The sequence below is a fragment of the Cyclopterus lumpus genome, chromosome 19 (assembly GCF_009769545.1).
Source record: "Cyclopterus lumpus isolate fCycLum1 chromosome 19, fCycLum1.pri, whole genome shotgun sequence".
NCBI classification, from domain to species: Eukaryota; Metazoa; Chordata; class Actinopteri; order Perciformes; family Cyclopteridae; genus Cyclopterus; species Cyclopterus lumpus.
Genome location: NC_046984.1, coordinates 4985919 through 4997573, shown reverse-complemented (window position 1 = coordinate 4997573; position 11655 = coordinate 4985919). Strand labels below are relative to the sequence as shown.

The following is an 11655-nucleotide window of genomic DNA, read 5'->3' as shown; positions in this document are numbered from 1 at the left end:
AATCAGTGTTGATCGCAAATGTAATTGATTGAAACGATAACATTGCTCAGCACAGGCGATATTGAGGGAGGAAACAGCTGCAAAATCTGTTGCTCTTCCTGCATTTAGCGTTGTCATAGTAATATATCTTATCATTTTTCATGTTTTATAGATATTATTGTCCCATCAACACTATTTACACCAACCAATTTGTAATCATCACCACAAGTCCTGATATTTCGATAAAATATAATGGGGCCGACAGGTCCTAGGCAGAAAGAAGTGTATGACATCATGTGTGTATATTTGACAATAAAGCTAATTCAAATTAGGATAGAAGAAATCAGATGTGCACAATTTTTTTTAAAAACTACATCAAGTTGATATGGAGAAAAAAAGAAAATCAGAAGTTAAAAATAAGTGTGTGTGTGTGTAGAAAAGACACAAAAACCCCAAATTGTCCAAGTTAACATGGAGTTGTAGTTGCAGCACGAGGCCACCGGGTGGTGCCGTTCTCCAGCTAATTCACGTCATCTGGGCTTTTGTGGTTCACTCCTCACTTTTCCTCAAAGTTCACCGACCTGCACCGAGTTGTGTCGTGTGATTTATGAGTGGAGGGCATTCCTTCTGTCTGTTCAGCCAGCAACATCGTGTTACCCTCCAGAACCGTACAACTTCATCACTGACGACAACAATGACCACTTATTTTGATTATTTGAGTTCCTAATTCATCAGACCCTTCTCTGACTCCTGTATGTCTTTTGATTTATTGAGCCCTTTTCTGGCTTTGGTTTCTGTCCACGTGATACAAATATTTTCAAAGGAGTTTCTACACGTCACCGTAGAATGAGCCCAATATAACTACTTATGGAGCGGGTCATCGTCACGGACTCCGCCATGTTGCACTGCTAATGTCTCTACAGTAGCTCGGAAGGGACAAACCAAGAATTGTTTCATGTCAACTTCACGGGAAAAGTTTCAGTTGGTTGCAATGTGCAACCTTGCCGCTAGGTGCCGCCAAACCCCTCCCACACACACATACGTAGTTATTTCTCAATGTGTTGCAAGGGTATGAATAAACAGGACGAGGTACGATCTCTGTTATAATCGGTGGGGTGGGTGTGCGTGGTCCTCATTGGTTTACTACGATGCACCGCTCGCACAGCATGGGGCTTTTTTAATAGCCTCCTAATCAAACATCTCCGCATTCCCGTTTGTTGTGCCTTCGGACTGCAAATAAATCGCTTTTCCTTTTCTTTTTTCCTCCGACTTTGACGGTCGCCTTGAAGATCGCGCGTCGGATCACACGGCCGTCGATTTACCGACTGTGCCGCAGCCAGCGGGGACACGCGTCCGTCTCATCTCGACGGCTCCGGTTGAGCTCTCCCTGTTGTCCTCTGATATAACATTAGAAGTGAGGGCGGCGGCAGTGCTCGATGAGTCTGGACGAGTAGAAGTGAGCCCAGTGAATCGCATCACAGCCTTCCAGACAAAATCGATGGTCAGTCGGGCTGCCCGACGGCTACTGGTGGTACTGGGCAGCTTTCAGGTGTGGAGGCCTCTAACTGAAGGGGATTGTTTCAGAGCTCCAGTTACGTACAAAGGCTTTATGAAGAGTGTGTATCGTCACAGTGGATGCAGGACAATGAAAGCGGAAGGATTTAAGAGCAGGCTTTCTCTTAGACACACATACATTTGTTTTCATTTAATTTATGGTAAAGACATTCAAATTGTACCGATGGATCGGTCAACCCAAAACGGTTCGTTTGACCTTACGCGTCTACAATTATTCATTTGACGCTCTGTTGCCGCGGAGACCAGCTGCGACCGCCTCAAGGAGTTGCAGTCACCACATGCAGTTCCTCTAATGGCCACTAGATGCCGCCTCCATTAGATTGTATTGACATTGATGGGAAAGACTACATTTCTTTATTTAAAAAAAATTTAGAGTCTTCCACAAGAAGCTGGGCTCTAGATTTTAATAACCCTGCAATAACTAATTTGATTGGTAACTTGGTGCCTCAACAAACACAACACTGAAATATTTTCCCCTTTTAAGTCGATACAGCAAACTTCTTATAGTGAGCAGTTTCTTCTTCCAGGGATTATCGATTATTAATATAGCAGCAAACAACTATTTGCTTTGTGAAGATGACTCCCTCTGCACGAGTTGTAATCTGAGCTTCTCATAGTCAGGCCTGCTCTATTTATTAGTTGTGTATGTGCACCTGCCCCATGGCCAACATGCTGCACTGCTCTCACATGGCGGTTACAGCTAAGAACAGTTGCTCGATGGTGGTGAGGGTGAAGCCAAACGCCAACGTTGCAAGCAGGGAAACCTTGAGCCTAGAAGATGCTGATGAGAGCGGTCAGGTGATAATTCTCTGTCTGTTCGTGACTTATAAGTATGCAAATCCACAGCTGGACATGCTTGTTTAGAACAGGACACCTCATGTGAACACCACCCAGCCTCATTCCTCTGGTCCTGTGCTGCGTTCGTGTGGCCATGCCTAACTTGACGCAATACATTTTATACCTTCACTTCTGGTCCTCAATCGATGTGTCCTCGGGCAAGACGTGTGCCAACGGTGTGTGTGACTGGGTGTGAATGCTTTGATGGATCCTGATGGGCAGGTGGCACCTTGCATGGTAGCCTCTGCCACCAGGGGTGTGATTGTATGAATGACATGTGGTGTAAAAGCACGTGGAGTGCCATACAAGTACCATCCATTTACCGTGTAAAACACGCACCTGCTGGACACACTGTGACAACGCACCCCAGGCAGCTCGAATGTCCCTCATTTCACAGCACGCCCGCCTGCTGCACGTGTGCACCCGTTACCCAGAAGTCAGAGCGGTCTGGAGTAATGTAGCATTGAATATCAAAATGTCCGTGGAGAAACTGTGAAGCTTCCAAAATACAAGCTGCCACACAGACCTGCGCCTTTAAAAGAAATACACCCTAAAACTAGAATGTACATTTAATTTATATTATACAGAACTCTTAACGTATATAGAGATTGATCTATGTTCCAGATGCCGGACAGTTCGTTATAAAACATCATGGAGATTGCCAGCTGATATTTATTTTTGATTGAGCGTAATACTTAGTGTCATATTTAGTGTCTACCAATCGTTGATTATCATCAAAACTGCGGCATCAGAAACGTCACAGCGTCATCTGAGGAGTGTTCTCGTTCCAAGCTCAGAGAGACGGTAATGTTGTCATATGTTTTGGGTATTAATCAATGTCCAACATTGTTGGACAAGTATTATGATTTCCGTTTTGGGGTGGATTTCCCCTGCAAACGCACCCAGACAGCCTTCACGCGCTTCCCAACGCCACAGCACGAGAGAGGGAGGAGTGAGAACTGTTTACATTGGGAACCAGATTAATAGTCATCCAGCTGCACCGCCGGGACAACAGCTGTTTCCCGTTGGAGAGCATTTGTCCGTTGACCAGTGTCCAATTTACGCACAGTCACGATTTTGACGCACGGGTGAACTTATTTTCGTCTCAATCACAACTCCAAAAAGAAAAAGGGGGGAGAAAAAAAGAAGAAGAAGGTGTTTGAACCATCTCGAGCGTTTCCAAACTCTTCCTCTCTCTTTAATTGCTCGGAGCCGAACAGGTTGTCGGAGCCATGTCCAGGAAGAAGGCAGTGAAGGGCAAAGGGAGCTCCAAGAGCCCCAAGGCGTCGCCGGGCAGCGGGAGGACGGGGAAGGGTCTGGCCGCCGCCGCAGCGCCGTCCTCCGGGCTGGTTTACCCGAGCAGACCGTCCATCAGCAACAGCGGAGAGTTCTACGACATCGCCTTCAAGGTGAGCGGACAGCCCGGCTGAGAGGTTCCACGCGCCTGAGTTCAATCAAGTAATCAATTAGTAAATGAGCTCAGGACGCGGCCAATGAAAACGAGCCTTCAATTCACGCCTTTTCTTTTAAAGTCCAATCCCATGTCGGCATGTCGTCTTCGAAGATGTCATTCGATTTATTGTGCAGTGTCGTTTCTAGATAACGAGGTGCGTTATGTTTCATATTGCGTTGTCCTCTTTTGTAAACACTCTGTGAACACGTGAGACCGAGACAATGAAATGAAATGCAAACAGTTTGAAGTGTCATGATTTTAACTGAGAAAAGTTAAAGTTTTGATTTTGAAGTGTCTTTGTGTTCTCAGTACTTCTCATTTTTGAAAAGGTTTAATATGGCAAATTCCAATTTGACTCATTATTTCATATTGTTGGCTTATATTGGAACTTTATTATATATATATATATATATATATATAAAAATAAATAAAATTATATATATATATATAAATAAATAAAATTATATATATATATATATAAATAAATAATGTGACTTATGTTATGCATATCTTTTCATCTCTGCTGTTCTTGGGCAGAAATGTGCTTCCATTAATGTGCCCGTGCAGTGCTATGTGTATAATTTTACCATTATTTCCCACTGATGGCAAAGTCCCAAAATGAATTATTAAGCAGATTGTGTTCAATCTCCAAACTGTAAAATGCAATAAGGTGTCTACCTTCTGGTCCCCCTGCAAACTCAAAAGTTTAGGAACGCCGGCTCCATTGTCCAACTGGAACATTAAGTGCGCCACAACCATAATCCAGTGCAATAACGCGATGAGATGGTGGAGAGTGGTTTCTGTTATGTATGAGATCAATTACCAGCAGCAGGAGGCGGGCTTTTGTTTTGTATAGCAGTGACATAATGACAAACATCTGCTGCTGCTCTCCACACTCCCACAATGCACCAGTCAATTTCAGTTTTATTTTGAACTAAACCAATACATGTTCTGCACTTTAAAATGCATATAGACAAATAACTGTAACAAAAAAAGAATCCTTTACTAAATGCTGTCTGCTCATACGTGTCTGCCAGTAAAACAAGTCTTTTAATGATCCAAAACTGCATTTGAATGATTCAAAATTGAACAAAAAGTAAACAAATTAACTGATAATCATCATTAGTGGCAGATTGGCTCTATAGCAGCGTCACAAAGAATATAGCAATACAAAAAGGTGTGTGTGTGTGTGTGACACAACTTGCGACCTACTCTGCCAGGAGTAACAGTTTTTTTGTGTGTGTTTCCTTAACACCGCTGTGTATTTGTAGAAGTTCTCACCTGAGTTGGGTCCTTCCTACACCACACACACACACACACACACACACACACACACACACACACACACACACATAACTTTGACTTGTATCATCCAAGCCGTTCTCTTACCATCCTGACTGTGTGACTGTGTGTCGGTGTCTCAGGTGATGCTGGTGGGGGATTCAGGTGTTGGGAAGACCTGTCTGCTGGTTCGCTTCAAAGATGGAGCCTTTCTAGCCGGGAGCTTCATCTCCACTGTGGGCATCGACTTCAGGGTAAGCGCACACATGCACACACACACACACACACACACACACACCCACAAACACAATAATAGTAAGGACCATCTCCATCTGTATCCTCACATTATGTTGGCTAATGAAATGCTCCTTTGCCTTTGGAGTAACAGGTAAGGAGTCACTACTGTGTAGGAGTGTGTTGAGTTTCTAAAAGAAGACGGTCCAACGTGTTGTTTGGTGGAACAATGAAGGTGATATCCAATATTCCAAAGTCATCCAATAGTCAGTCTGTCATTCAGACAAAGGCAGGACATTCTGAATTGGACTTTCCAAATGAACGCCCTCCAAAACGTCAAGCTGTGTTCCCTCTGAAATCCAGATTAGATCTCAGGAAAGATCACACTGGTTTTAAAAAGAGATATACGTACTGCTCAAAAACAATGAAGGGAACACTTAAATCAACACAGTGGATCTCGTTATGACAAATATTCAAGTAAAAAAATCTTTATTGATATCCTCATTGTGTAATTTGAAGGCACTAGAGGACGTCGGGGCCTCGCGCCTCCCTCACGCAGTCGGTTTCGGACAGTTTTGTCAGAAACATGCAGGAGGTCATGTTGTAGGGCTCTGGCAGCGCTCCTCCTGTTCCTCATGCTTCTCCTGCTCCTCATGCTCCTCCTGTTCCTCTTGCTCTTCCTGTTCCTCCTGCTCCTCCTGTTCCTCATGCTCCTCCTGTTCCTCCTGTTCCTCCTGTTCCTCCTGCTCCTCCTGCTCCTCCTGCTCCTCATGGTCCTCCTGTTCCTCCTGCTCTTCCTGTTCCTCCTGCTCCTCCTGCTCCTCATGCTCCTCCTGTTCCTCCTGCTCCTCATGCTCCTCCTGTTCCTCCTGTTCCTCCTGCTCCTCCTGCTCCTCCTGTTCCTCCTGCTCCTCATGCACCTCCTGTTCCTCCTGCTCCTCCTGTTCATCATGCTCCTCCTGTTCCTCCTGCTCCTCATGCTCCTCCTGTTCCTTCTGCTCCTCCTGCTCCTCCTGTTCCTCCTGCTCCCCCTGCTCCTCCTGTTCCTCCTGCTCCTCCTGTTCCTCCTGCTCCTCCTGTTCCTCCTGCTCCTCCTGTTCCTCATGCACCTCCTGCACCTCCTGTTCCTCATGCTCCTCCTGTTCCTCCTGCACCTCCTGTTCCTCCTGTTCCTCCTGCTCCTCCTGTTCCTCATGCTCCTCCTGTTCCTTCTGTTCCTCCTGCTCCTCCTGTTCCTCATGCTCCTCCTGCTCCTCATGCTCCTCCTGTTCCTCCTGCTCCTCCTGCTCCTCATGCTCCTCCTGTTCCTCCTGCTCCTCCTGCTCCTCCTGCTCCTCCTGCTCCTCATGCTCCTCCTGTTCCTCCTGCACCTCCTGTTCCTCATGCTCCTCCTGTTCCTCCTGCTCCTCCTGCTCCTCATGCTCCTCCTATTCCTCCTGTTCCTCCTGTTCCTCCTGCCCCTCCTGTTCCTCATGCTCCTCCTGTTCCTCCAGCTCCTCCTGCTCCTCCTGCTCTTCATGCTCCTCCTGTTCCTCCTGCACCTCCTGTTCCTCATGCTCCTCCTGTTCCTCCTGCTCCTCCTGTTCCTCCTGCACCTCCTGCTCTTCCTGCTCCTCCTGTTCCTCCTGCTCCTCCTGTTCCTCATGCTCCTCCTGCTCCTCCTGCTCCTCCTGTTCCTCCTGTTCCTCATGCTCCTCCTGCTCCTCATGCTCCTCCTGCTCCTCCTGCTCCTCCTGTTCCTCATGCTCCTCATGCTCCTCCTGTTCCTCCTGCTCCTCCTGCTCCTCCTGCTCCTCCTCATACAGACGAGCAGATAGCGGTCCTGCTGCTGTGTTACTTCTAGGGCCCTGTCCAGCTCTGCTTGTGTAATGCTTCGTTGTAGGCTATGATTGGACGTCTGGTCATTCACAAAGCACACTCGTATTTCCCAAGATGGTCGTGTCAGTCTGACCATTCCTATGAAAGGAAAGCTGAAGAAAGACGGGAGGCTACATACAAACTGGGGAGATGTGTGTGAGTGTTAAATTACTGCTGTTTGAAGAGAAATGTCATGCAGATGTAACAACCGAGCTTTAAAAGTCTTTTTGCTGGCTCTCTTCCTTCCTCTCCGTGCTTATAAGGAGGGGACAGATCTGGGGGCCAAAGACAACACATTTTGAACTGAATTAAGCTAATTTAAAAAGGTAATTCTAAAGGCGAGGTTAAATATTTACGCTCTGTTCCTTGGTTTACTGCCAATGGCTAACCCATTCTCTGCCTATCATGCCCTGGGGGGAAATCCGAATGAGACGGTGTGTGTGTGTGTGTGTGTGTGTGTGTGTGTGTGTGTGTGTGTGTGTGTGTGTATATATATAGAGCATACACATATAGCATATAGAGCATACACAGCCCAACAACCTTTTACAGCGTCGGGATCAAAATACTTTATTGTTTGCCTGACAGAGCATAGTGAAAGTGAAATACACTTCATTACATGTGTTGGAAGCTATTGGTGTAATGTGGGACTGCTTTGTCTTGCTTCTGCCCTCATCATCACTCCTCCAGTCCACCACGGGACCGTCTTCCATGGTGCAGTCAACGTCTGAGCGGAGTTTTGTGATGAATCATTCATTTGGTCATTTCACAGCCGCACCATGCATAACTATAATCCCCCAAATGGAGTCGTCTTCTCTTTTTTCCAGTGCACACTAACATCCGCCCTCGCATACACACATTTGTACTTCTATACTTGCAAGGACCTCTTTTTTTTAATAAAATAGTTTTTGTTTTGTTATATGAGACGTTTCGTGACACTTCCGTATGATTCATTTGAAACTGGAGCCGTGAGACTGTAGGGTTAGCTTAGCATACAAATAAACTAGGCTGGGTCTGACTCAAATGGGTAACAAAGGGAACCTGATCTGCCGACCAGAACTTCTCAAAGCCGCTGACAGATATGTTGTTTGTTTAATCCGCACGGCAACTGAAGTGTAGAAATGACGTCTCGGGCAGTTGCCTGTCCATAAAGTCACAATGATGGTGATATGTTGAATATGAGCCGAGTTAATACAATGAGATATATAAATATAATCAGACTGGCGCAGTTGCCGTTTTCACGCCCATCGGCCACATTGTGTGAGTAGCAAAATGTTTATTTATTTATTTATTTATTTTACTCTCCGTTAGGGGTTATGGTTTAATTTCACCGCAGTATAAAAGTCCTGCACCTCTGTGGAAACGGCACAATCGTGGCTAGAGACAGAGAGAACTCAAACATAGTTTTTGAATTTCTTTGATGAAAATTGGAAAACAATGGAATCTATATGCCCACAAGTTCTATCAATGTTTGGAAAAAAGGTGAAGGCTCTACGTGTTACATTCATGACTCCTTTACATGTTTATAACCTCGACTGACAGCCTCTCCTGTCCCCTTCTCATTGAGCCCACTGTCCAAACCTTTTCAACAACCAAGAACTAATTCACAACGTGTCTTTATCCCAAACAAGATTCTTACTCAAACCATATTTGTTGGCTATTTTTGCTTTTGTTAAGCTAAGCTAACCATCTCCTGGTTTTAGCTTCATATTTACCCTTCAGGTCTAATAAGCTTAAAATACAAAAAGTTTTTTAAAAAGATAGATGTACGAGAGGACACACACACACACACACACACGCACACAGCTTCCTCAGTCTGGCTTCTCTTTAATCTCCTGCTCTGTACATATCTTTTTTTAAACGTCTGGAGCACTTTGTAACGGATCTGTTGGTTGAAAGAGTTTTATTTTTAGAAACTCTTGGGCTATTGAGACTGCGGAACACTCTTGGAAGTCTTTTTTTAGAAATCGGTCCGCTTCGTCATCTTACTTAATAAATATATATATATATATATATATATATATATATATACGATAAGGACGTCACGTACACAGACGTGAAAACGATATCTGCACGATGAGCACTTCAGTGTTGGCTTTTGTTTTGTCATAACTAAGTCACGAAGAGGTGGAGGTTACGGTGGGGTGCTGTTTCTAAACAGCAGAGTCTCTGTGACTTTGTAATATTGCCTTTCTGTTCTTTTTCCTGTTACTTTGAAACAGAGAGAGAGAATTGTTGACGAGCTCCAACAAACTTCACGGGTACTTAGCTAGAGGGCAAATAACCCCAACGTTAATGTCTGTCTGAGATGTTATTCATCTTTGGCGGTGCGTTGGTAGTTTGCAGCCCAGACGGTGTCGCAAAGGTCATATTTGTGCTTAATAAAAATGGAGACAATTATGATTTATTTCCTATCTGGAGTGCAATGTTCATATAGATGATATGTTACAAAGTTAACATCAGGAAAAGGCGTTGTTGCTGCTCATTAAAGCTGTTGGACAGAGTTGTAGAGAGCGGTAATTGCGACAGGATGTATGTATAACCTTTTGTTTTTCAAAGTAAAGTATGGGCAGTCCAGCTTGCTCTGCTCTGTGTTGGGACATGACGTGGCAGCAGTGTTTGTGCTCGTTTGCCTGACTGTTTGTAGACAGTGTGAGAAGCTACAGATACATAAATTCATATCAGTAGTGGAACAAAACCAGCTTGTTATCGTACAAATCAACCAAGGGTTCAGCGTTGTGGGAAATAAATGCTCCGCCATCCTGATTTCTCAGTTTGGATCTGGGGGCGCCCTTTCCATATTTAAAAAATATAGCAGCAGATACACTGGGACAGAAACGCTGAAATGTATCCGCAGTAATATGCTGCTCTTTAGCGATAAGTTGTATTTATTGTAGATGCAATATTAATATATACCAGAATGTTTTTTTTTTTAATGCGCAGCACTGTGAGTTTTCACTCTCGATAACAAGGAATAGGAGTCACCGTCCTGTTTGGGGAAAAAAGAGTCCAACTTAACTTTTGATGAAGTGCTTTTGTTCATCTATTTATATTTCCCCTCACAGAAATCCACCTCTCAGACTCTACTCTTTCCTGTTTTGGTACTGATATTTGTCTGTTTCAACATAATAATAATAATAACAATAATAATAGCAGGATGTATTTCTGCTTCTCGTTCTTACTGCTTAATGACGTGTGCATTTAATTGTGTGCGCTACCTCTCATTTCACATCGTGTGGCTTTTCTCCCTTTTCATCACTATTCACACCGGGCCGCTTGATCATTAAACAAAACGCACTGACGCAGCGTGTGTGTGTGTGTGTGTGTGTGTGTGAGGCCTGTCGGAGCGTGACAGGAGGATCATATTGACCAAAAGCTAATGTGTGTGTGTGTGTTTCAGAGCAAGTGGAGTTTTTTTTATTTCATGTTTGAGGAAGAAGTGAAAAGACCCGTTCTTAGAGTTTGTACTGTATCCTCTCCACCAGGGACATTCAATACAAATTCAACGAGGTCCAGTTCGAGAGAGTTTCCTCATGCAAAGGTCCGGAACATCACAATAATGTCCAGCTTGCGCTATGATTTAGTGCCATATATATTGAAGTATAGTTAGTGACCCCTTCTCCACACTGACGAGTAACAGAAAAAAGAGCATGACGGCCCTGGGTTTGCATCAAACCTTTCACCGAAACGACACACCAAATCGTTCAAGGCGGAATGAGCGAGCGGTTAATAAAGAAATCACTCTCTTCACATTCATCCTCTTCTGTAAAGACGAAGAGGAAAAAGCCGCTCTGGAAATGATCAGAAAACGTCACATTTCTTTTAGTTTTTCAGGTCTACACGTTTAGTTTAGTTTAGCTCCTCATAGTCTGGCTGCTGGCTCCCAGTCTATTCTCACTGTTAACATGTTGCAAAGGAACATGAACAGTGTGTGCATGAGAAATGTGTTTAATTTTAGAGCTGGGGCAAGCCATGGTCTCAGTAATTAAATCGCTTCATTTAGAATTTGTTAAAATCTTTACCACCTGCACGCATGTCCATCTATATTCCTGCACATTAAATGTAAGCGTATGCGAAGTGGACGAGCCCCATGCTGATCGACGGATCACAATCAGTCAGCAAAGGACTGATGATGATGATGATGATGATTGTAGTCCCTCAGTGGCGGTTCAAGCTCCCAGCTCTCCATCGATCCTGGAACGCCTTTTTCTTTTCCTTGTGGCTGCGACTCTTAACTCTCCCGGTAATGACTGTCGCTGTGCTCGGACTGCAGGTAAATCGAATGGGTTTTCTTTCCAGACATCTGTATGCTCGACTGTCCGCTTTGTAATTTGCCGCCGACCTCGCCGGACAACATTGGTTGCCACGGTAACAATGCAAAGGTACTCCCCAAGGGCAATTGTCACCGACACAGATCCAATCTCTAATTCTCACAATCGCAC

General features: G+C 44.6%; 1 protein-coding gene across 1 annotated transcript in view; it reads left to right on the top strand.

Moving 5' to 3' along the window:
• Positions 1–3390: 3390 nt before the first annotated feature.
• LOC117748615 (ras-related protein Rab-26) overlaps positions 3391–11655 on the top strand; it is a 64954-nt gene continuing 56689 nt past the window's right edge. Inside the window, exons 1-2 of the mRNA XM_034558545.1 lie at positions 3391–3800; positions 5269–5379. Coding sequence (XP_034414436.1) covers positions 3624–3800; positions 5269–5379 — 288 coding nt within the window. The 5' untranslated portion in view covers positions 3391–3623. The remainder of the gene's footprint in view (positions 3801–5268; positions 5380–11655) is intronic.